Source organism: Alternaria ventricosa, assembly GCF_023758065.1.
Source record: "Alternaria ventricosa strain BMP 2768 chromosome Unknown scaffold_1, whole genome shotgun sequence".
In the NCBI taxonomy this organism is placed as follows: Eukaryota; Fungi; Ascomycota; class Dothideomycetes; order Pleosporales; family Pleosporaceae; genus Alternaria; species Alternaria ventricosa.
In genome coordinates, this window is record NW_026055681.1 from 1,695,379 (window position 1) to 1,720,809 (window position 25,431).

The 25,431-nt window shown below is 53.6% G+C and overlaps 7 protein-coding genes across 7 annotated transcripts; 5 read left to right on the forward strand and 2 right to left on the reverse strand.

The window, feature by feature from the left end:
- Positions 1-1,042: 1,042 nt before the first annotated feature.
- Positions 1,043-3,466, forward strand: J4E93_000582 (uncharacterized protein; the record flags this gene model as incomplete). Its single annotated transcript, XM_049338541.1, has 1 exon — positions 1,043-3,466. The coding sequence occupies one exon, from the start codon at positions 1,043-1,045 to the stop codon at positions 3,464-3,466; it is 2,424 nt and encodes an 807-aa protein (XP_049204426.1).
- Positions 3,467-4,164: 698 nt separating this feature from the next.
- Positions 4,165-7,087, forward strand: J4E93_000583 (uncharacterized protein; the record flags this gene model as incomplete). Its single annotated transcript, XM_049338542.1, has 3 exons — positions 4,165-5,172; positions 5,369-6,619; positions 6,680-7,087. 3 exons carry the CDS (start codon positions 4,165-4,167, stop codon positions 7,085-7,087), a joined length of 2,667 nt encoding a protein of 888 aa, XP_049204427.1.
- Positions 7,088-7,764: 677 nt separating this feature from the next.
- J4E93_000584 (uncharacterized protein) lies at positions 7,765-9,529 on the reverse strand (the record flags this gene model as incomplete). The annotated part of the gene is made up of 4 exons (XM_049338543.1): positions 7,765-8,471; positions 8,521-9,314; positions 9,372-9,409; positions 9,458-9,529. 4 exons carry the CDS (start codon positions 9,527-9,529, stop codon positions 7,765-7,767), a joined length of 1,611 nt encoding a protein of 536 aa, XP_049204428.1.
- A 2,781-nt stretch (positions 9,530-12,310) lies between these two features.
- J4E93_000585 (uncharacterized protein) lies at positions 12,311-18,268 on the forward strand (the record flags this gene model as incomplete). Its single annotated transcript, XM_049338544.1, has 3 exons — positions 12,311-12,498; positions 12,551-17,866; positions 17,917-18,268. 3 exons carry the CDS (start codon positions 12,311-12,313, stop codon positions 18,266-18,268), a joined length of 5,856 nt encoding a protein of 1,951 aa, XP_049204429.1.
- A 703-nt stretch (positions 18,269-18,971) lies between these two features.
- On the forward strand, positions 18,972-20,731 carry J4E93_000586 (uncharacterized protein; the record flags this gene model as incomplete). The annotated part of the gene is made up of 5 exons (XM_049338545.1): positions 18,972-19,196; positions 19,254-19,354; positions 19,410-19,920; positions 19,983-20,474; positions 20,534-20,731. The coding sequence occupies 5 exons, from the start codon at positions 18,972-18,974 to the stop codon at positions 20,729-20,731; spliced, it is 1,527 nt and encodes a 508-aa protein (XP_049204430.1).
- Positions 20,732-21,384: 653 nt separating this feature from the next.
- J4E93_000587 (uncharacterized protein) lies at positions 21,385-22,259 on the forward strand (the record flags this gene model as incomplete). Its single annotated transcript, XM_049338546.1, has 3 exons — positions 21,385-21,451; positions 21,513-21,608; positions 21,694-22,259. The coding sequence occupies 3 exons, from the start codon at positions 21,385-21,387 to the stop codon at positions 22,257-22,259; spliced, it is 729 nt and encodes a 242-aa protein (XP_049204431.1).
- A 669-nt stretch (positions 22,260-22,928) lies between these two features.
- On the reverse strand, positions 22,929-25,373 carry J4E93_000588 (uncharacterized protein; the record flags this gene model as incomplete). Its single annotated transcript, XM_049338547.1, has 3 exons — positions 22,929-23,025; positions 23,077-25,031; positions 25,083-25,373. 3 exons carry the CDS (start codon positions 25,371-25,373, stop codon positions 22,929-22,931), a joined length of 2,343 nt encoding a protein of 780 aa, XP_049204432.1.
- Between the last annotated feature and the right edge of the window lie 58 nt (positions 25,374-25,431).

Genomic DNA, 25,431 nt, shown 5'->3' on the forward strand with positions numbered 1-25,431 from the left:
CACCCGCCCTGTAACTTTGGACAGCGCATGCATCTAAATTGCAGCGCGTCCTCCAGCTCCCCTCGCATCTCCTGCGCCAAAGTCTATCCTCGCGGTATTCACACCTGCCTTCACGGCATGCATCCAGGGCCTCGTGTGCGCGACAGCCTGTCACGACGTCGGCCCAGCTGGGCAAGGCGCCGGCCCACTAGTGTCAGGAACGGCGCCGCCATTGGCCGCACGCTGTTTCATGCTTGCCGGGGGGCGGCAGGGGTGGTCGCAGGCTAACCCAGGACCGCGCGGTCAGGCACTAAAGCGACTCAAGCGCTCGGCCAGAGGGTGTCGCTGACGTTGCGATACTCAGGACGCGCACGATGCTTTTTTGCGATGGATGCCAGGTCGAGAACGTTCTCGCGCTCCACTACTGTGCTGTTGGGACTGCCTACCATCGTGGAAGGCGGGAGTGGGACGCGGCCACGGTCGAGTCGCGTCTCCCATGTGGAATCTCATTTAACTAACATCCGGAATCTGGAGCATGGAAGCCGTTGTCCGCTCTATCCGAAATGCGAACACCACAGTCTAGACATGCGCGGCCCGACACAATCGCGATGAAAGTTTAAAAAATGTGAGGTGAGCATAGCGGAGGTTGCACGCACTCTGGCCCGAGAAAAAGCAGCATGCACGACATCTGCATCGTGATTAAGCGGCCCAGTATCTCAACAGTGACCGTTGTGCCTCTCCATACAGCGCCACATACACTGAACCTCCAACGGCTGAGTTAGACACATGTCAAAATGCTTGGGTGACCTGAGACACGAGCGGGACGCAGCCGCATCGTGCAAGCTCGTCCTAAGATTCATGCTCGTGTCAAGATTCCCCAGGTTTGTAGCAAGTCGCGCCAAGTCGCCGCCGGACTGCAGTGGTACCGGATTCCAAGGCCCCTCCGATTTCGTGATGATGCGCTTAGTCACCCACGTCACGTGCATCTCCCACTTCCCGATCGGGACGCGTGCTCAGCATCGACCCAAGCTTCACCAGGGCCTCCGATGACCAGCCACGCTTAATGCGCCGTCCGCCCGTTGCCTGTCGCCGAGCAGTGCAATCGCTCCAGTCTTCCTCCTCCCAGCACATATGGATCTCTGACGACCTCCTCACCGGCGCCCTCAATCGATTTTTCCCCAGTTCGTGCCCGCAACAGAAGCGCCATGGGAGCCACGTTCCGGGGCCATTGGAGGCCAAGAGGAGGGCAGCAAAGCGCCGAATGACTGTCTCAGCGGGCTTCTACCCTCAGGGAAACTTTGCGCCACTGTTCAATCTCGGTGCGCTTTTTGGCTTCCGCAAAGATGATCCGCCCACTTGGAGATACGAAGCACCGTCTTTACAAACCCATGCAGAGCCATTGACTTCGCGTACGTTGCGCAGCGCATTCTCCATATACACTCAGCTAATATCGACAGCAGCTCAGCATGTTCCAAGCTTGCCCATAACGCAACCCAACCGTACATCCACCGAGCACGCAGCTTCGACGCCTACCGCTTCTACATTCGGTGCCCCATACCCTTTTTCGCAGAATACTTCGCAAGATAAATCCCAGAAACATCTGAGCAGATCAGGAGAATGCACAGTCGATGCGCTGGATCCTGAGGCGCATTTTGACGGCTTCAAGACAAAGATCGCAAACGCTGGAACTTTGCCCAGTGCCGAACGCGCCCGACTACTACATCAGAGCTGGATATCATGTCGCCCAGCCACCAATATCGATTGGGTCTACAACGTCATGGTGATCAAGCATCTGACGGAAAATCGCTGGGATCACACGCGCATCCTTTCCAGCCTCAAGTTTTTCAATCTACCCCCCACGTACACGCCTGAGAGTCTCGACCTCCTCAAGTGTCTGGAAACGTCCGGCGCGTATCTACCGCATGCCTCCCGTGTCCACCGCCGCGTATATTCCAAGATGATAGAAGCCGCTACATCAGCTGCAGATTCAACAAGCTCATTACAGGATACCCAAGTACTCACACTGATCCGGTCAGCCCTTCGCAGCTGTTCCTACGTCACCGAAGCCGGTCAAAGTGCTGTAGGCGATCTTTGCTTACTTGCGGACAAGATCGAGGCTTCGAACTTGAGAAACGCGACACGTTCTTTGCTGGCCGATTTCGACAACGCAGAAAAAGTCATCATGTTGATGATTGCACGCGCTTCTCACAATTATCTCCACGCTGTCGAGGAAATACTTTTCTTCCTGCCTGAAGAACGACTCCAGTCGCTAGTTCCATCGGTGACTCTGTCCCTCATACAAGGCGTCAGGAAGACACGATTGTCGGCTGAGACGTACTGGCACCGTGCGCGTGCGTGGATGACAGTCCTTGGAAACCTTGACGCCCGATTCGATGCAACCCGTTCCAATAGCACCTACACACAAATCGCCTTCACCGAGGTGGCTGAGGATGTATTCAAGAGCGAACGTACGGGTATTAAGCGGCCAATTCTATTACTCTATGCTCTCGCGTTCCGTACGGCACAGCAGCCAGGCTATGGTGTGTACAAGGACAGTTGGTTACAGTGCGTACACGCCTACGCGGCCTCGGCACTGAAGCAGCAAGGCATACTGAGAATGGAAGACGAAGTGATAAAGGTCTTTGAGCGCATGCGGAAGGCTTCCATTCGATATGGGCCGATGATGAGTATGGCTGTCCATACATTCACATCCCACGCCAGCCTTCGGTCTCTGCGCCGATTTCAATACCTTGTACAACAGTATCGATTTCCACTACATAACATAGAGGCCATACAAACCCGTCTCGCCGCTGAGCTGCCCACTCTCCGACAGCAACCAAACCTGCAGACACTCCAGGAGCGCGAACAGCATGCCTCCACATTACGTGCATGCCAATACATCTCCGATTCTCTTAACAACTTCGCCGGACCACATATCTCGACTACGCTTGTCAGCGATCAAGAAGAGATGGAAACTCTACAGGCCCGTCGGGAATTTGTCGCAATTCTGGACCGCGCCTCGGACTACCATGCGCTGCCGCCAGCCTACGCCAACCTCACTGCTGACATACCGTTCTCTCAGCGCACGGCGCTTGTCCATCAATTAGCTCATCATTACTCTATCGCTACTACCCGTTCACATAACGCAACCATGCGCTCCATCTACCAACTATACAACTATCTTGAGTCGCATTCCCTGCCAATTGGTCCTCTGTTTACCAAAGCTGTAGTCCGAGCTGCTATTATCCGGCCCATGATGGAACACAGGTTCATCAGTGCAAGGAGATTGATTTGGGTGTGCCATGTCGTTGCCAGGGTTGAAGGTGAAAAAGTAGCAAGGCAGATTGAAGGTGCTTTCCATCGCTGGAGAGGGGACCTGATCAAGCATGCCAAGGAGGTGCATGATGCTGCTGGTGGTGATCGGGGTGAGAAGGCCATGGTGGGAAGGTTGAAACAGTTGAACCTATTGGGACGCAAGGATGATTAGATGCTGTTGTGGAATAAAAGGCTAGTTGATCACATATACCCCGTAGAAAGCACGTTGTTACAGACGACGGAGATACGCTTGGTGCTGGTACAAATTCTGTACCAGCAAGCGGCATCAACGCGAAATTATACAGTTACATCCCATGCATTTAGATTTGACTAAACTCTGACTTGGGCTCAGGTGATAGTCGCGGCCGTTTAGTCAGTGCAGGAAGCATGTCGTTGGAGGTCGGTTGCTGATGCTCACGAGATCAAACCTTGGAAATATGCCCCACTTCGTCATAACTTTCATTGGATCACTCTTGTCCCCTCCTCCCAGCCCTTCATTGTCGCGCTCATCAACGCTGAGCACAGCAATATCCTGTGTAAACATTTTGCGATGCGCTGAGTACTAAGCTTGAAGTCTGAGATTTCGCATTTCCGCTTGCACCGACGTCATCGGACTGGCCTTGGATCACATCTTCACGAACAACGCATTCGACTTGGATCATGCCTGTAATGCGCAAAAGCACGAAGACATCAACTTTCCGGACTTCTTTCTGGTGATGTTATATTGGTCGTCATCGGATTGTCGTCATCGCTCGATACAAAGCAGTCTTTCCTCCACGCAAACGCGAGATTAACTGCATCTGAGTACCTATTTACAGCACCCAAACGGCGACTCACAGTTGAAGCGATCCGCTAGCGCCTTGTGTCGATATGGACCGGACTATCTCCCCACCTAGGCCTACTGTTGAACAACTACGACATGTCGTCAACAACTACCCTATCATCGACAACCACGCCCACAACCTCATCTTACCTCACCAAGCCGATACAATTCCCTTTGAAACCATAACCACGGAAGCGCAAGGAAGAGCTTTGCGAGACACCTTCAAATCACTGCCCCATTTACGAGCCGCCAAACAGCTGCGCCGACTTTACGAATGTGGTGAGGACGCGGACTGGGAGGACATCCTGGAACAGAGAGTTGAGTGGATCCGGAGCAACTCCGAACGATTGCATCAACGATGCTTCGAAAACGTGCACGCACTTCTCATCGATGATGGACTCGCTGGGCTGGAGAAAGTCTTTCCTTACGATTACCATGATAGGTATACGCAGGCACCTAGTAAGCGGATTGTGCGCATCGAGACAGTCGCGGAGCGCTTGATGGAGAATCTTGTACGAGATGCATCAGAAGACGATTTGGGCAAGACCAAGTTTCTACCACAGGTCTGGACGAACTTTACCGAAGACTTCGAGCGCGAGATCCAAGATGCGGTCGAAGACGAAAACGTTGCCGGGTTCAAATCTGTCATCTGTTACCGAACGGGTCTTGATATCGAACCGGAGTACGAAGAAGCTGCGAAGACAGTTGGACACCCTTTTGAACGTTACGTCAAGAGTTGCATTCGCAAACGCATCTACCGTATCGAGAAGAAGCATCTGAACGACTATCTCGTGTTGCGCACACTGGAAATCCTGTCCGAGCAATTGCCACATGGCGACTCTCTTGCGAAGCCATTCCAGCTACATACCGGCCTTGGTGACAATGACATCAGCCTCCTTGAGTCAAACCCAGCCTTCCTGCAGCCATTGATCGAGAACTACCCCCAGGTGCCCTTTGTACTCCTTCATTCAGCGTATCCATATACGCGCGAAGCGGGCTACCTAGCCACTGTATATCGACATGTGTACCTGGACATTGGCGAGGTCTTCCCAATGGTCAGTAGGGATGGTCAGACAGCGATCCTACGTCAAGCTATGGAGCTTGTCCCTGGCAGCAAGCTCTTATACTCATCTGATGGCCATTGGTTCCCTGAGACATTTTGGCTTGCGAATTTACAATTTCGCGAAGTTTGGTTCCAGGTGAGTCCGCAGAGACGAAGGACCGTCTTTTCACTGGTGCTGACAAAGACAGCTGCTCAGCGAGTACATCCAGAAAGGCGACATCACCCCACACCAAGCTATTGGCATGACGAAAGACATCATGTTCAACAACTCCAACGTACTGTATGATCTGCGCTATGAAGCTATATTTGATGAGACAGTACAAGCAGATCCAAAACAGCTTACTTATAACCCAAAGCCTGCCGCGGCTTCACCTTATCAGTCTCCAGCGGTGACGCCAGCACCCGCTATGGGCATTCCCAACCGATTCTCAGCTTCTAACACGCCAGCCAGTCGGTCAGTCTCTCCGTACACGCAGTCGGCGTTCCCTCCGCCGCCAAAGGTACCTCATGTATACGACGTCCAGTTGTTCGAAGACTTTAGAGAACGGAACCCTGCAGTGAAGTTCATTTACGTGCAATGGCTTGATTACATGGCCACGATCCGTAGTCGCATTGTTCCCATCAAGGAGTTTACACGCATGATAGTCGAAGGGGAACGCATCGGCATATCGCAGGGGAACACTGGTACTCTCCAGAACGATCGCCTTACCCCAGTTGTGAACACCACGGGCCAAATCTACATCGAGCCGGATCTACGTTCCCTCCGTGTAACCCACAACAAAGACCCCCTTCCAGCTGCAACAGTACTCAGCTACTGGCGCACAGAAGATGGGTCTGCCCTTCCAGAAGACCCACGAAACAACCTGGAAACGCTAATCAACGAGCTCCAATACAACTACGCGACATCCCTTCTCATCGGCTTCGAAATAGAAGTTACATTCCTCTCGCGAAACCCCCCTTCCACTTCCACCAACCCTTTCCAGACTGAGCCCTACTCCCCTTTGACCAAAACCCACGCATGGGGTACCCTTACACCAGAACAATGGCTGCAACTCCCCTTCCTCAGCGAAATTGTCCTCGCGCTTGAGGAAATGGGCATCGAAGTGCAACAATTCCATGCTGAATCCGGACCGGGACAGTACGAATTCGTACTTCCGCCTCATCCTCCTCTCCTCGCTATCGACACGCTCATCCAGGCCAGACAGGTCATTGCTCAGATAGCTAGTCTGCATGAACTGCGCGCCACGCTGCATCCTAAGCCTTTCGAGGGTATGGGCACAGCCGCCCACGCGCATGTTAGTTTGCACCCGCCAGAGAGGGACATGCAGTTCTTCGTCGGGGGCGTGTTGAAGCATCTCCCTGCTATCTGCGCGTTCACCATGCCGGAGGAGGCTAGCTATGGACGTGTAGCAGACAACTCTTGGACAGGCGGATCATGGGTAAATCACCGTCCCTTGACCCCCAGAAATAAACAACTGCATTCTGACATGAGTGCACAGGTAGCATGGGGCACCCAAAACCGCGAAACACCACTCCGACGCATCTCCCCCGGCCGCTGGGAACTCCGCTGCATCGACGGTCTCGCAAACATGTATTTCGCCCTTTCTGCCGTTCTCGCCGCCGGCCTCCTCGGTCTCGCTGCAAACGACCTCATCTTCCCGGAACAGGACGTCCAGACCAATCCTGCGGCCATGGACGAGCAGATGCGCGCTGCGGTTGGTATGACGCAGAAAATGCCTAGAAGCATGAAGGAGGCTGTGGAGGCGCTGAGAGAGGACGGCCCGCTTAATGAGGCGTTGGATCAGAAGTTTGTGGGGGCGTATCTGGAGATGAAGCGGGAGGAGGCGAAGATGTTGGGGGAGATGGGGGAAATTGAGCGGAGGGCGTTTCTGGTGGAGAGATATTGAGGGCTATTTCGTAGTTGACCATGTGTATTTGATATGCAATTGATGTTCTTTGCTTCATATGTTGTGGCGTCCTAGATCAGTTCAAAACGTTAGCCTCGGGCTTGAACGGTGCGAGTGAATGGTTCATGTTAGAAGGAGTCCTACCGCGATATGAATTCTTGTCAAACACATTGTTGCTTCACTTTATCTTGCTCGGGCAATTTGTCAATGTAGTCGCCATGGCAGGCTATAAGCTACACAAGTGAGTTTCGAAGAAGATTGAGTAAGGGTGTCTTGGAATAGTTTAAGTTTTATGGTTGAGACAGAGTAAGATGACTCTATGCTGCACTGCGTGCCGATGGTCAGGTATTCACGTTGGCATTTCGGAGATGCAGATTCATCAAACCTTGTGGAGGACTACTTCTCTGCTACCATCTAGTTTACACAAAGTCGTCCTTATTGCACAACATTACATGCATTCACAATTGAAGAACTAGCGTACTTAGACGATTCAAGGTCTCATTTCATTGCGCACCATACATACAACAGTACAGCAAAACTATTAGAATTTCACCTAAGCCAAAGAAAACCACACTACTCTTCCAGGCCACGCGTCCAAGACGGTGCCGATGAGCCCAAGGGGAATAAGCGCAAACCCACGCAAACCATGCAGGATAAATACAAAGTTGACCGATATCTTACAACAGGATCATAGCCATGCCAGAGGCAACGGCAGCAACAACGTACAGACCCATGCCGAAAGCACCGTTGGTGAATTGGGGAGCGGACAGACCGGCGGCAGCACTGCCGGAGCCAGATGCGTCACCAGAGCTGGAAGCACCGGTAGCCTTGGCAGCAGCGCCCTTGACGGAGCCAGTGCCATCGACACCAGCGTCCTTGAGAAGGGAAGAGCAGCCGGAAGCGGTGGGGCTGGCAACAGCCTTCTTGGAAGTGGCCTGACCCTTGAAGTCGCAGCCATCGCTGACCTTCTTAGCGTAGGCGTTGAGGGCGAAAGAGAGCTGCTCGCGGCTGGAGCACATGCCGTAGACACCGTAGGGGCCGGCAGTGGCGTTCTTGTTGATACCCTGGCAGTACTCGCCGTCCTTCTCACCGCAGATGAAGCCGAACATCTTGCCGAAGTCCTCCTCCTCGGTGTCATCGGCGACTTGGCAGCTGAGAGTCTCCATCATGCACGAGCAGAGGTTGGCGTTGGCGACAGGAGGGAGGGGGTCAGACTCGGCCTCCCACTTGCCAGAAGTGACCTTGGGGCACGAGGCAGCAGCGGTGTTGCTGGGCTTGTACTCGGACATCTTGACACCGACGGGGGTGGCCTTGGCGATCTGCTTGGACAGGTTGTCAAAGTCGTCGTTGGTCTCGACCTTGCCGCCCTTGATGGAAGCGAGACCTGGGAAGTGTTAGAGGCGATTCAAAGGATCAAGATATGGGAAACTTACCGAACTTGTTCTCCTCCTCGAAGTACATGTAGACGATACCTCCAGACCAGACACCAGTCATTTGCTTGCCGTAGAGAGCACCGACCTCAGTGAACTTGCGGGGGCGAGGAGTGTTGCAACCGTACTCAGCGAAGAAGACGGGAACGTTGTACTTCTCAAAGTTCTTGGTCTGGACATCGAAACCGGACTCGGTGAAGGAGGAGTCACCGCACCACGAGTAGATGTTGTAACCCCAGAAGTCAATAGCGCTGTCGGCGTCGCCGCAGTCGAAGTAGTTGGCCATGTTCTCACGGATGTCGGCATCGTCGTTGGTGGCGTATCCGACACCAATCTCACGATAGTTCTTGCTCTTGATGTAGGCCTTGGTGTCACGGACAGCTGCCTTGACGAAAGCGCTTGCAACGGTGTTGTTGGGCTGGTTGCTGACCTCGTTACCGGCGAAGAAACCGAGAGTGTTGTCGTACTTCATCATCTCGTCAACGACGCTGGTGTAGCGCTCGTATAGCTCGACAGTCCAGCCGGGGTCGTCACGGTTGATCGACAAGCCTGGCTCAGACAGATCGGCTACAACGTAGATGCCCGCATCGGCAAGCTGGCTCATGCAGTCCTCATGGTCCTTCTTGGGATCAATGGCGTACACACGAATGGTGTTGGTCTGGAGCTTCTTGAGCTGCTCAATGTCACGCTTGCATGCTGATGAGTCGGCAAGAGGGTCGGTGATGTCGAGCTCGTCGGTCGAGGCAGCTGTTGAGTTGGAGTTGATTTCTTGCTGGTATGCGACACCCTTCATGAAACTGTGCGATTGTTAGCTTGGCTTTTCTTGACTTTTCTTGAGTTCTTGGGTCCCTTACAATTGTTCACCACTGTTCTTGTGGAAAAACTTCTGGCCCTAGGCATTGTTAGACACGCAAGTCGCACCTGTCGCACGACATCATACCTTGATGACAATGGGGTCAACGGCGGCTTGAACGCCCGCGAGTAGGGCCGCAGTAGCGAAGATTCCACGCATCTTGGTAATAATAGTACAAGACGAGTTCCAAGAGTAGTGGTGGTGTTGGCGAGAGCTTGGGTTGAATCGCCGAGAGTTGGGTTTAAAGAGTGTAGAGAATGTGTTTAGGAAGGAACAATGAGATGAAGGAGTGTGGCGCAACAGCGAATGAGGCTGTATGCGAAAAATGAATTATTCAAGGACGTAAAGACGGACTGGTAAAACAGAAAAGTGAGTGTAGAAACGACTCTGAGGCACAACGAGTGAAGAAATGTAGGGTCAATCAAGCATTCCAAGAGGGATCAGCGAGGGTTCACCTGTGCCCCTGATACTAGGCTTGTTTCGCATTCATGGCCCGAGCGCCTTCGAGACCATCATCTATTCTTCTATTGCACCAACACCGCAGGTAATATGGATGTTAGATGTTGGAGACTACACGTCCAGCTTTGCGGTATGGGAGTCAGCTTCACCAAAATATTACCAATGTTGTTGTCGCATTTTTAGACTGTCAGCGCGGCTCGTAGTCAAGAGTCGCGATCTCGACGCGTACGTACACCCAATTTCGCACCCCACTGAGAGCCGCCTGAGCCCCACTGCGGATCATGTTGCTAAATTGAATGGCGTCTCTGCAGATGTCACGGTATGTGTCCCGAGCAGTCCCGGTGCGCCGTGTTGGATTATACGAGAGAAGGTCGGAAGTCGAGACTGTGGATCTTGGGGATGGATGTCGGCGATTGCGATGGTCGTCGACGCTGGAGTGCACAGCCTCGTGCAGCCCCGGCTTGACCGCGGCACTTTAGGTTCGGAGGCACACGACACGCAGTTTGTGCAGCTGAAACCTAGTCGTTGGTGTGGCGAAGTCGCTCGCGCCGTGAGGCGGCCAATGGAGCATGATGCGTTCACAGGCAGATGCCGCTGACGCTGGTGTTCGCACGTCTGCGACTCGGCTCGAGACAGCCATTGGTCATCACAAGGGTAGAGCATGGCGAGGCTTCGGGCCGGGAGCTGGCATGCCCGAGAGCGTTTGAGAGTAATGCTTGCATACAAAGGCAGCTGGTCAGGGAGGGTGCGCAATTATGTATTGGTGAAGCGGTTACGGGCTAAGAGAAGTGCATGTAGAGAGTTTGCATACAGGCGTAATCATGATCAGACTTGCTGGGCTGGGGTTAGGACGCGACTTGGACGCTCTGTAGCCGGCTCATTTGCCATAGTGTCGACGTTGGGAACCGGGCGGCCTAATATAGCTCACCAGCTGGGGCCCTGGTCGGTTGAATTGGGGTGCGGTGAGGGATTCCGTCATCATGCGATCGCTTTTGATTCATGCACGACTCAGGAGAATCACGGCGCAACGAGTGGGCGGCTTTTGGGAGGGAAGTAAACATACAGGCGGCAAAAGGACTGGGGCGTGTTGAGGTGCGGTGTGGTCGGGTGTGATCAGGCTCAACAGAAGCACTAGCAGCGACTGGCGGCCGTCAGCCCCCTTTGGATTGCGACACCAAGCACCGTTGGCCTTTGATGAGCCAGGGCTAGGGCGTTGCGGAAGCGCGCCACGTCGCGATTGGCCGTCAGATAAGAAACTTATCGTCGCTATCGCGGCCGGTCGAGCAGCGGGCGAAGCAGGCGGGACTGACTTGGTCTGCCGGGTCGCTAGTCGTGGTTTGATCAGCGCGGGCCTCGCAACCGTGCAGTGCAGTCTTTGTTGGCCCATGGCTGCGAGCAGTCGTGACGTGAGGAGGGTGAATTCAGCGGCGGGGGAGCAGAGGCAAAGAGCGGTACTGCAGTCTCGAGCTGTCAGCCGAGTCACCCAGAGAGCGCTACATGCACACCGGGTGACGGCAAGCAGGGCGGTGGTGTCGTCTTTGTTGGTGGTGTATTCGGGAACCGGTATTATCGATATGCAAGCAGATCGGAGATCCCATGGTAGCTGGTTTCCATGCCAGCGCCGTGCGGCAGCCGCCAGAGCAGCGCGCAGAGGACGCGCAGGAGATCGGAGCACCTGTTGCTCGAGTGAGCGCAGCGGAGCAGCTTTGTAGTGTGCATATGTCCATGATCTCCGGTGCCTTTTTTAGAGGGGCGACTCAATATCGGGACGTGAATGCTAGCGAAGGGGACCCATGCGCAGCGTCTCTGACGGCGTTAGGCTAGCTTGGCGGTCGTGCCTTTCATTTTCAGGGGAAGCTGCTAAAAAGCTCTTTGCCTGCCCTTCCGCATTCCACACTGTCGCTCACTCACCACCTTCTTCTTCACGTGTCCGTTTTCTTCTACATTGCCTCTCGTTTCATTGCGTTGAGGTTGTGTAGCTTGGACGACCCGCCCCGACTGCTCCCTCACCCGCCTTGAGGAGGAGAGCCGCTACCCGCCACTTCCACCCAGCCTAATTCCTACTTTCGCCCCAGCAGCAGACAAGCGCCGATTCGCCGCGCGTCTCTCCTGGCAACCACGACCGGCTGCATACTCAGCTTTCCATTCGCTACGCACGACCACAACACCACGCTCTTGTACTGCAGCAGGCACGAGCAGCCCGCTGTGCTACTGAGACATCGCCGCCCCCGCGATAAACAGCGAGCCACTTCCACCACAACACACTCGTTCAAGCACCCCATCTGCACCTAGTGCACCCACGTCAACCGTATTTCGCGGCAGCACCACTACGAGCAATTCGACTCTGCCGCTCCTAATGCCCATTGTTTGAGGTACAACCGCCCCTCCGACGCCCGCCGTTTCAGCATTGGCGGCCCCTTGCGCGACAGTTATTGACAGCTCGCCTCGCAGATTTACATCCCACTCTAATAGCTTCCCACGATGTCCGGACATCCACAGGGAGGCCACTACGACGACGGCTACGGCCAGACTCAAGGCCACGCCCAGGGCCAGCCTCAGGGCCAGGACGCCTACTACCACGATGACCAGTACGGCCAGTATCACGACGACGCCCACGGCGCCCAGTACCAGCAGCAGGGCCAGCACACCGATTCCTACTATGACGAGCAGTGCGTATAGAGCTCCAGCGATGTGCTCGATCAAATGCTAACAGCCATACAGAGGTTACTATGACGGCCAGCAGGGCGGTCAATACCAACAAAACGGCTACTACGATGAGCGCGGCCAGCAGGGCTACCAAGACGAGTATTACAACGACCAGTACTACGACCAGGGTGGTGCCCAAGACGGCTACGCAGCCAACGGCCAGCAGCCCCGTCGCCGTCAGCACGACTCTGAGGAAGACTCCGAGACATTCAGCGACTTTACTATGCGTTCCGACATGGCTCGTGCCACAGACATGGACTACTACGGTCGCGGGGACGAGAGGTACAACAGCTACGCCGAGGGCAACCGCGGCTACCGTCCCCCTTCGTCTCAAGTTTCCTATGGTGGCAACCGCTCGTCGGGTGCTTCAACGCCAATCTACGGCATGGACTACTCCAACGCCCTTCCCGCCGGACAGCGCTCTCGCGAGCCTTACCCGGCGTGGACTGCCGAAGCCCAGATTCCCTGCACCAAGGAGGAGATTGAGGACATCTTTCTCGACTTGACCGCTAAGTTCGGTTTCCAGCGTGACAGCATGCGCAACATGTACGACCACTTCATGACCCTGCTCGATTCGCGTGCGTCCCGCATGTCGCCCAACCAAGCGCTTCTGTCGCTGCACGCCGATTACATTGGTGGCGAGAACGCCAACTACCGTCGATGGTACTTCGCGGCTCATCTCGATCTGGATGATGCCGTCGGCTTCGCCAACATGAACCTCGGAAAGGCCAACCGCCGCACCCGCAAGGCTCGCAAGGCCGCCAAGAAGAAGGCCAGCGAGAACCCAGGCAACGAGCAAGAGACTCTCGACGCTTACGAGGGCGACAACAGTCTCGAGGCGGCTGAATACCGCTGGAAGACCCGCATGAACCGCATGTCGCAACACGACCGTGTTCGTCAAGTCGCCCTATACCTTCTCTGTTGGGGAGAGGCCAACCAGGTCCGTTTCATGCCTGAGTTGATGTGCTTCATCTTCAAGTGCGCCGACGACTGGCTAAACTCGCCTGCTGGACAAGCTCAGACAGAGCCAATCGAGGAGTTCACCTACCTTAACAATGTCATCACACCGCTATACCAATACTGCCGTGATCAAGGTTACGAGATCCAAGATGGCAAGTATGTCCGTCGCGAACGCGATCACGCAGCCATCATTGGATACGATGACATGAACCAGCTGTTCTGGTACCCCGAGGGTCTCGAGCGCATCGTATTCGAGGACAAGTCTCGTCTTGTCGACATCCCACCGGCTGAGCGTTACGCAAAGTTGAAGGATGTCCTCTGGAAGAAGGTCTTCTTCAAGACATACTACGAGCGCCGTTCGTGGTTCCACATGGTTATCAACTTCAACCGTATCTGGGTCATTCATTTGACATCCTTCTGGTTCTACACGGCTTTCAACTCGCAACCTCTCTACACCAAGGGCTACACACAACAGGAGGACCAGAAGCCTGAGAAGGCCGCCACCTTGTCCGTGGTCGCTCTAGGTGGTACCATTGCCTGCTTCATCCAGATCTTCGCCACTATCTGCGAGTGGTGCTACGTTCCTCGACGATGGGCTGGTGCTCAGCATCTTACGAAGCGTCTCTTGTTCCTCATCTTGTGCTTCGTCGTCAACATCGCTCCTAGTGTCTACATTCTTGGTATGGACAAGCGCACCGGTACTATCGCCAACGTTCTCGGTGGTGTCCAGTTCGCTATCGCTTTGGCCACCTTCGTGTTCTTCTCACTCATGCCCATCGGAGGTCTGTTCGGCAGCTACCTGACACGCAACTCTCGCAAGTATGTTGCAAGTCAAACGTTTACTGCCAGCTACCCCCGTCTCAGTGGTAACGACATGTGGATGTCTTATGGCCTCTGGGTCTTGGTCTTCGCTGCCAAACTTGCTGAGTCCTACTTCTTCCTGACACTGTCGATCAAGGACCCTATTCGCATCCTGTCGCACATGAAGAAGCCTTCTTGCCTTGGAGACGCCATCATTGGCAACATCCTCTGCCAGTACCAGCCTCGAATCTTGCTCGGTCTCATGTACTTCATGGACTTGATCTTGTTCTTCTTGGACTCTTACCTGTGGTACATCATTGCGAACATGTTGTTCTCCGTCTCTCGGTCTTTCTACTTGGGTGTCTCGATCTGGACACCATGGAGGAACATCTTCTCTCGTCTGCCCAAGCGTATCTACTCAAAGGTTCTCGCCACCACCGACATGGAGATCAAGTACAAGCCCAAGGTCCTCATTTCTCAGATTTGGAACGCTGTGGTCATCTCCATGTACCGCGAGCATCTCCTTGCCATCGACCACGTCCAGAAGCTGCTTTACCACCAGGTTCCTTCCGAGCAAGAGGGCAAGCGCACTCTCCGTGCTCCTACTTTCTTCGTCTCCCAGGAAGATCACTCCTTCAAGACTGAGTTCTTCCCTGCTCAGAGCGAAGCCGAACGCCGTATCTCCTTCTTCGCTCAGTCGCTGTCGACTCCCATTCCCGAGCCTCTACCAGTCGACAACATGCCCACATTCACCGTCTTGATTCCCCACTACGGTGAAAAGATCCTGTTGTCTCTCCGTGAGATCATTCGCGAGGACGAGCCCTACTCTCGTGTCACTCTTCTTGAGTACCTCAAGCAGCTTCACCCTCACGAGTGGGACTGCTTTGTCAAGGACACCAAGATTCTTGCCGATGAGACTTCTCAATTCAATGGTGACGACGAAAAGGGCGAGAAGGACACCGCTAAGAGCAAGATCGACGATCTTCCTTTCTACTGCATTGGTTTCAAGTCCGCCGCGCCTGAGTACACCCTCCGCACTCGTATCTGGGCTTCTCTTCGTTCGCAGACTCTTTACCGTACCATCTCTGGTTTCATGAACTACAGCCGCGCTATCAAGCTTCTCTACCGCGTAGAGAACCCTGAAGTCGTCCAAATGTTCGGTGGCAACTCTGACAAGCTTGAGCGTGAACTCGAGCGTATGGCTAGGCGCAAGTACAAGATCTGTGTATCTATGCAACGTTACGCCAAGTTCAGCAAGGAAGAACGCGAGAACACCGAGTTCCTCCTCCGTGCATACCCCGACCTTCAAATTGCCTACTTGGATGAGGAGCCTCCTATGAACGAGGGCGAAGAACCGCGTATCTACTCTGCTCTTATCGATGGTCACTCTGAGCTAATGGACAACGGCATGCGTCGTCCCAAGTTCCGCATTCAACTCTCCGGCAACCCAATTCTTGGTGATGGCAAGTCCGATAACCAGAACCACTCCATCATCTTCTACCGTGGAGAGTACATCCAGCTCATCGACGCCAACCAAGATAACTACCTTGAAGAGTGCCTCAAGATTCGCAGCGTCCTCGCTGAGTTCGAAGAGATGACCACCGACAATGTCTCACCTTACACTCCTGGCCTTCCCAGCTCCAACTTCAACCCTGTCGCCATTCTCGGAGCCCGTGAATACATTTTCTCTGAGAACATTGGTATCCTTGGTGACATCGCTGCCGGAAAGGAACAGACGTTCGGTACTATGTTTGCTCGTACATTGGCTCAGATCGGTGGTAAGCTCCATTACGGTCATCCTGATTTCCTCAACGGTATCTTCATGACAACACGTGGTGGTGTCTCCAAGGCGCAGAAGGGTCTCCATCTCAACGAGGATATTTACGCTGGTATGAACGCTCTTCTCCGCGGTGGTCGCATAAAGCACTGCGAGTACTACCAGTGTGGTAAGGGTCGTGATCTTGGTTTTGGTTCCGTCCTCAACTTCACCACCAAGATTGGTACAGGTATGGGAGAGCAGATGTTGTCTCGCGAGTACTACTACATGGGTACTCAACTTCCTCTCGACCGATTCCTGTCCTTCTACTACGCCCATCCCGGTTTCCACATCAACAACATGTTCATTATGTTGTCGGTCCAGTGCTTCATGTTCGTACTCATCCACCTCGGCGCGCTCAACCACGAGACGATTCTCTGCCACTTCAACAAGGACCTTCCCATCACCGATCCTCAGTGGCCCAACGGTTGCGCCAACTTGGTACCCGTATTCGACTGGGTCTCGCGTTGTATCGTTTCCATCTTCATCGTGTTCTTCATCTCTTTCGTTCCCCTTGTGGTCCAAGAGTTGACTGAGCGTGGTTTCTGGCGTGCCGCGACTCGTCTCGCAAAGCACTTCTCCTCCGGATCGCCCTTCTTCGAGGTTTTCGTCACTCAGATCTACGCCAACGCTCTCCACACCAACTTGTCCTATGGTGGTGCTCGTTACATTGGTACCGGACGTGGTTTCGCGACAGCCCGTATCCCCTTCGGTATCTTGTTCTCCCGATTCGCCGGTCCTTCCATCTACATTGGAGCTCGTTCGTTGATGATGCTGCTGTTTGCCACCATCACAGTTTGGGGTCCATGGCTCATCTACTTCTGGGCATCCCTGTTGTCCCTGTGCTTGGCACCGTTCCTCTTCAACCCCCATCAATTCTCATGGGACGATTTCTTCATCGACTACAGGGAGTACCTTCGCTGGCTGTCTCGCGGAAACACCCGCTCGCACAGTGCCTCCTGGATCGGATACTGCCGTCTCTCGCGTACCCGTATTACTGGTTTCAAGCGCAAGGCTCTCGGTGACCCATCCGCCAAACTTTCTGGTGATGTCCCTCGTGCTCACTTCACGAACATCTTCATGAGCGAGGTATTCGGACCCCTTGTCTTGGTCGCCATTACTATCATCCCCTACTTGTTCATCAACGCCCAGACTGGTGTCAATGACAACCGCCACAAGGAAGATGAAGAGACTGACCTGAAAGATCCCAAGGCGTCCGGTGCTCTGGTCCGTATCGGACTCATTGCATTCGGTCCCATCGCCATCAACGCTGGTGCTCTTCTGGGCTTCTTCGCTTTGGCTTGTTGCGCGGGTCCTCTGCTCAGCATGTGCTGCAAGAAATTCGGAGCCGTTCTGGCTGCTATTGCGCACGCCATTGCTGTTCTCGTCCTCCTCATCTTCTTTGTTGTTCTCATGTTCCTTGAGGGCTTCAGCTTCCCCAGAGCTTTGTCTGGTATGATCGCCGTCGTCGCTATCCAGCGATTCTTCTTCAAGCTGATCATCACGCTTGCTCTCACTCGTGAGTTCAAGGCCGACACCGCCAACATTGCCTGGTGGACCGGAAAGTGGTACACGATGGGATGGCACACAATCTCTCAGCCTGGTCGTGAATTCCTCTGCAAGATCACAGAGTTGGGCATGTTCGCCGCCGACTTCATTCTCGGCCACGTGCTCCTCTTCTTCATGCTCCCGATCTTGTTGATCCCGTACGCCGACAAGGGTCACTCTGTCATGCTGTTCTGGCTGCGACCTAGGTACGTTCCCTCATTATTGTTTTCAATTGACATCCGCTAATACGCAACAGTCGTCAAATTCGTCCTCCAATCTACTCGCTCAAGCAGACCAAGCTTCGCAAGCGTCGTGTCATCCGCTACGCTATCCTGTACTTTGTCCTCCTCGTCGTCTTCTTGTGCTTGATCGTTGGCCCAATCGTCGCCGGCAAGTACATCAAGTTGGGCGTCGACCTGCCTCTGTCAATCTTGCAGCCTACTGGATACAGCAACAACGACACCACAAACACTCCTACTGGAAGATGTGTCAACGGCATGAAATGTCCATTATGGAACGACGGCGCTGCCACAGGTGGGGGTGACGCCGGTGGTGCCGCTGCGACCGACGATGCCGCTCGCCGATTCCGTCGGTACATGGCATACTAAAAGCACATATCGCGAATCGTTGTTTACTGCTTTCGCAGCCTGCATTGTACAATATTGGCAAATCATGAGCGTGGAGACATGGCTTGGTCCCATAATGATTGTAATATCCACTACAGCATTTCCTTCGTTTTAGGCGTTCTACGGCGGGCTACATCGACCTGCTTTCTCTCTTTCTGAACACATTGGTGTCCGCCTATGGCGCGGACTTGACTGCACATACACACGAAGGGGCTGTTTTGGTTCATCATGGAAGGCGAATATGTTAGAAAGTGAATGCATTACATAGATATATTGATGTCTTAACAACTATGGTCTCTTCCCTCGTGACTTTCTGCTTTTGTGCATTCTTCAACGTTGTTCTGCTTCTGCAGGCCCAATGCACATTGCTCAAGGTGGCCGTTGGTTACTGTTCTTTACCCTCGGTGGTGGAATATCTCCCAGTGCTGCTGAACTCGACACGTCTCAATTGTGTTAAAAATGATAGTGTTGTGAGGCTACAGAGAGGTCTCAAGGGCTACCTAGACGTCTAGTCAACAGTTACACGGGCTGTACACCGAATGTTGATGGAGGCATTACCTCCAAATTCTAAATTGCGGCTAATTGGTTGCGGCGAAGCGCGGAGGTCCCGAAGCGCGTCTACCCCCAAACCCCAAACATCAAACGTACCTCCGCCACGCACACAAAGACCATCCAGGTAGCAACTATGGACTTGCATGAGATACAGAATGTCACTGCGCGCTTCATTGCCGACGCCAACACGCAGTTCAATCGCATTCCCGGCTCCGCCATCGCTGTTCGCTACATCAAGTCGAGTTACCAGAATGACCCCGTTCGCAGCGCTGTAGAGCTGTTTTTGTTCCTCTTTGCCGTGCGCTACCTACTTGCACCCAAGTATAGCACGAAGAAGAAGGTTCAGCTTACGGATGAAGTATGTTTTGCGCCTCGCAGACATGCCGACAGACATGGCGGGCTAACGAATAAATAGGAGATCGATGAATTGGTCGAAGACTGGACGCCGGAACCGCTTGTCGCGCCCACTACTGCCCTCGAGGAATTGGACAACGAGAAGCGACCCATCATCGTTGGGTATGGCAAACGTCCTTCCCAGTGTTTCGAACCAATGCTAATGAGCACCGCGCAGACCGACCGGCCCCAAGTCGAAGCTCTCCAATGGCCGCACCGTCACGAACCTTGCCTCGTACAACTTCTACAACTTCCTCTCCAACGATGTCCTCAAAGACAAGGCCATTCAGACCCTGCGCACATACGGTGTCGGCCCCTGTGGCCCCCCTGGCTTCTACGGCACACAGGATGTTCACATGAAGACCGAAGCCGACGTCGCTGCACACCTCGGTGTCCCCGCCTGCATCATCTACGCGCAATCCTTCTCGACTATAAGCAGTGTGATTCCCAGTTTCAGCAAGAGAGGAGATATCATCGTGGCAGACAAGGCGCTCAACTTCGCTGCGCGAAAGGGCATCCAAATCAGCCGTAGTACTGTTAGGTGGTTCGAACACAATGATATGGAGGACTTGGAGAACGTCCTCAAGAAGGTTGTTAAGGAGCAGGCCAAGAAGCCGCTGACTAGACGCTTCATCATCACCGAGGGCCTGTTTGAGAACATTGGGGATGTGGTGAACCTCCCAAAGATCGTACGTCTATCGCGTCTCCATGCTGATTACCAAGGTGACGAATTGGCTAACAGCTTGTCTAGGTCGAACTCAAACTGAAGTATAAATTCCGTCTTATCCTCGACGAAACCTGGTCCTACGGCGTCCTCGGTCGCACCGGCGGCGGCGTCACCGAAGCGCAAAACGTCGATGCTGCAGAAGTAGACATGATCATCGGTTCGCTTTCTGGTCCTCTCTGCGCGGCAGGAGGATTCTGTGCTGGTAACGAAGAAGTTGTCGAGCATCAGCGCATCTCGTCCGCATCCTACACTTATTCCGCTGCGCTGCCTGCTCTACTGAGTACGACAGCGAGTGAAACCATCAGCTTGTTGCAACAACAACCGGATATCCTCGCGGGACTCAGGGACAATGTCAAGGCGATGCGGGGACAGCTGGACCCCAGGAGTGATTGGGTCAAGTGCAGTAGCTCAGGAGATAACCCCATCATGCTCCTTGTTCTCAAAGATGAGGTTATTGAGAACAAGAAACTGAGCATCGACGATCAGAACCAGATCTTCAGGGAAGTTGTTGACGAGGTACGTTCTCTCCGTTGCATTCCCAATTACATCGTTAGGCAATTTGCTAACAATCACAGTGCCTCGCAAACGGCGTCCTCATCACACGACTCAAATCTTTCCCACTCGGCCTTGGACTGAACCCTCGCGATGCGGGCTGGCAACCTACACCCGCACTGAAAGTATGCGTGACGAGCGGTCTGACAAAGAAAGAGACAGAGAAGGCCGGCACAATAATAAGGCATGCCATCACCAAGATCGTAAGCCGACGGAAGTAGATCATGAAGCTGGCGGGCATTGGGTATTGGGCATTGTCAGTATGAAGGCGGCGTTTGGGCTTAGAGCATTTGCTGATGGCCTGTGTATATGTATGATATACTTCTTGTATAATTTCCTTGCCATGTATATCTCGTAATAGATAATGTCTTGCTTAGAGCGACTGCAATGGTAGAAGAGCCTTCGAGTTAACTGTGCAACGCGCTGAGGCAGGACATGCCTCAATTTCTGCGTACAGTGCTGAGCAGACACATTTTAGCCCTTCTGTTCAAGACACAGCCTCATACTTGGACATGGTGAACAAAGAACTGCCGATGTAGAGAAACAATTGCCGCAGGCACGTGCGTATCACATGGGCTGAGCCGGGCAGTGCAGCACGGAAGTTTGCGTAGGACGAAAATGACGTTTGTCCCCAGCCGCCTTGATCTAGGCCCAAAGTGCCCAGGGCACGTCACTGCCTACCTGCGCACACCAACAACAAGCTTTCTCCACGCAACAACCCTACCCAGACCCTTAACTTTCCCGCTCCCCCCTCTAGTTTCTGCCTTTGCGCAACACAGGACACCTCGATATCTCTGTCTTGATTCTTGCTTTGAAGCAAGCGGAAGCGACCTATTGCACAGTACACACACACACCCGCAACAACATCAAAACCATGTCGCAACGACGGAACGGCGGAGAGCCGCAGCCCAAAGACGAGATGCCCCCGGCGAAGGGTGAGGGTACGTTGGCAAAAAAATCCGACGCGATATATGAAATACAAGGGGCTGACAGGAAGAACAGTGCAGGACAAGCAAAAAAGGCTCCTCTCGCAGGATGCTGGACATTTCTCTCTCGTGAGAGCTCTGCACGCCGCTGACTACATTACCGAGCTCAATGGTACGTTTCTCAATGCCCATTCCGATAGCCGTTTCCGCCAGTTACGACGCGAAGGAACGAGAACCTGTACTAACCAGATATCCAGGCTTCTGCGGCGTAATGTCCATCATGTCCTCCCTCCGCTACTGCACGCAGTCAGACCCATTCAACTACACGAACCTGTACTGGGCCCTCGGCTTCATCCCTCTCGGTCTCTTTTTCGACTTCATGGACGGCAAAGTCGCACGCTGGCGCAAGAAGGCGTCGCTCATGGGCCAGGAACTCGATTCCTTGGCCGACCTCGTCTCGTTCGGTGTTAGCCCCGCCGCTGCCGCCTTCTGTCTCGGTCTGCGCACTCCCGTCGACCACCTCCTCCTCAGCTTCTTCGTTCTCTGCGGTCTTACACGTCTCGCGAGGTTCAATGTTACGGTTGCTATGGTGCCAAAGGATGCGACGGGCAAGAGCAAGTACTTCGAGGGCACGCCGATTCCCATGTCGCTGGGTATCGTGCAGGTCATGGCATACTGGGTGTACAAGGGCTGGACGCTGGAGCAGATCCCCATGGGTCTTTGGCTTGAGGGCACGGCGTTCGAGTTCCACCCTGTTGTTGCCATGTTCATTCTCCACGGATGTCTGATGGTTAGCAAGAGCGTCAAGATTCCCAAGCCCTAGATTGATGGGGCAGAGGAGAGCGGCTCAGCATGCTGTATGTGAGCCGCTGTGATTGTGGTGATGGAAGTAATGGATCTTTGGCCTATAGAGAGCAGGAATTGGCTGCTTCTGTCCTGTTAGTGAGACGCATGACGATGCTATGATCGATTAGCGGGCGCACAAAATACAATGATACCCTATTATCAAGAATCATCTAAAAGAGACTCGATTGAAACTGCACCATGTCTATGGGAAACAGCATTTGAAAGGTAATTACCATGTCACTGCAAATTCCTTGTGAATTAAGAAGTCTATTAGAATTGTTACTATTACAGAGAAAGTCAAGTTCAATGACTGTAGTATCATGGTTCTAAATCTGCGATTCAAGCCTTCCTGAACCAACAACAGGAAGAGGAAAGTTCCCTCAGACAGGATCAAAACAGTTTCTAACCCGGTACACCTGATGCCGACCTAAATGCTGCAAGGAGCCAAGCTGTCCAGAGATGGGAGTATGCAAACATGCCGAAAAGGTACAAGATAGCTTGTCTGGAACCTCCACCAGGGCGATGGTAACGCAGCATGACCGTGTCTCGTAGCAGCTGCTCAACGATCAGGACGTCTGTTTTGGGGTGGGCGACGATTGTCGCGAACAGAAACAAGGAAAGTATGTCAAGTTGTGCAGTGATACAATCACCGCGTGATGATCAAAGAGAAACCGTCGAGCCATTGTGCGCAGGAACCTGATATGCCGCCGATGGTGTAGCCACGAGGAGGGATGAGCGTGTGTCTGCACATTAGGGTTAGCTAGTATTCTTCAAGCCATGGATCTCATACATACCCACTACCACCATTCGGGTTTCCATACCACTCGCTCTTCCTCCCCAGACTTGTTAGTATTTGTAGACCATCGATCCAAAGGCCAGCGCGCAGGGAAAAGCCCAGTAGCAGCTCTCCTTTGCGGGTGTCCAGGGCAAACTCAGTCATGCTACCTCCTCGCTTGCCGAAAAGTTGGGTGTGTGTGTCTTCATACACAAATTCCAATCCATCCACTGCGGAACCATGGTACACTTTGATGCTAAGCAAAAGCTTGGTTTGAATGTGGACGTAATCGAAGATGACTTCATGAGGCTGTGAGCCCTGCATCTGTGAGTAGCCAAGCTTGCCACCGCGGTAGCCCCATCGCCCGTCCGGTATCTTGACACGGGAGTTCTTCTGGTTGGAAAGCTGACTGAAATCCTCCACCACGTGCTTGCCTCCACCGGCCGAGTAGACTTCGAGCTTCAGGCGCGACTTTTGCTTCTCTTTGGGTAACAAAGAACGAAGCGAGTTTTCTTCCAGTGCAACCTGTCGTGGATACTGGTTGTCCTGTTCAGGAAACTCTTTCCAGTAGTGGCAAACCTCCTCTCCTTCGGTGTACAGCTCCACCCATGCGATGCCTGATTTCGAGGTTGCGATGACGCCGCCTTGGCTAACATCAACTGTCCACACTTGGACACTGCCATCCCCGTTGATGTTTGGGCTATCGATGGGTATGCGGAAACAGGGGTGAAATCGGAAACGGAGGACATCGAGCTTGTGCCATCTGCACTCGTCGTTTGGCAGGACTAGTCGCTGACCGGCTGACTTGGTGCGGGTTGAGTAGGGTTCTCGGCAAGTGAAGGTTCGGTTCAATGTAACGTAGTCGCGTAACATTACACCCGACTCCTGATGAGGACAACCAAAGAGATGACCCGTCTCATGCAGATGGGCACCAATGCCTATGTTGGCAGCTTCCCAGTTGCTCCCAGATTCGTTGCAGTCATTGGCGACGAAAGCAGTGTTAGTTTGCGTACAGTCTTGGAAAGCCTGGAAAACTTCTTCGATGCTCGACGGATAGCTGTGGAGCGCATGCGAGCCAAAGATGGCTAGCTGAAGATCTCCAGTGCCCCCGCCTAGAGCCGCATGTCCTCGAACTGTGTTTTCTTGCGTGTCCCAATGTGTGTCGAGGAACAGACAAGAGACGTAGTGTTTCTGGCCCGGTACCATGGGGAAGTAGTCTCTACATGCTTCTATGGCAATGTCGAAAAGTTCGTTCTTCTTGGTTCCCGGTCCGTACTGCTGTGCGCGTTCTAGGTCGCGTATCTCAGCGACGGACCTTCTTGAGCGTATAACGTGGATTTTGGCCTGCGTCCGGTATTGGTTGTGTTCCCAATCTTGGTAACTTAGCGTTCCAGGTTCCCAGGCATCTTCAAATCGGAAGCAGCGTCGACCGAATCCGTAACGCTTCATCTGCTCGCCAGTAAAGGCTTGCCAAAGATACGCAGCCATACGGAATTTCTTGGTTGCAAGTTCGAGGCCGTTACCTTCTCGCTCGATGCGCTCTGGTGGGGCGTCGTAAGTGCCAGGAGAATCATGACCTAGTATGATCGCAAGCTGGAGAGGCGGTGAGTGCGATAATGGGAGGTAATTAATATTGATGAAAGAGGCATGTGCGGGTACGGAGGTGTTCGGTGAGGAGACCTTGGGCGAGGCAAAGTCAAGTCGGATCCTGTTCCAGCCAGGCTCCAGGTGCACCAAGGCCTTGAAGTAGGAGTCATGTACTGGCCAGCAAGTAGATGGGAAGCGGCCCTGATGGTGATTAACCGTAAGTGTGCCGTCCAGCGGTTTGCTCTGTGCTTCACCGATCTGCCCGAATATCAGCAGTACTTGTTGGTGTACCCAGGAGTTATCCGAGACGGATAGGATGCGCGGCGCGAGTAGCGAAGATCTATTAGACGAGCTGTTGGAGCCGGTCGAGGTAGGCGAAGCTAAACCCTGCAGGTACTATTAGAGTAACGCCTTGCGAAGATGGCTACGGTTTCTTACATTCATGCTATAACGCTTCACGGGGTCGACAGTCGGTCGCTGAGGTCGCGCAGGCGCAGGTGTAGGGCCATTGGTGAGGTCTTTGGTTTGAGTGTTGACTTCGTCGGTGGTAGAGGTGGCTGGCGTAGTAGAGGGCGTCGACGAGCCGACTTGAGACGAGTTCAAGGTAGAGGCGGATACGCGATGGGCTAAGCCTTTGCCGTTCTGGGCATCGGCACCATTTGCTTGCTTGTCGCCATTCTTGGACATGCGGCTGCTCTTCCTACCGAGGCTTCTGAGGAAAGACGGCATGGTGACAACTACGGCGCTGGTATACGGGTCGAATTATGAAATCATAGGCGTAGGTATC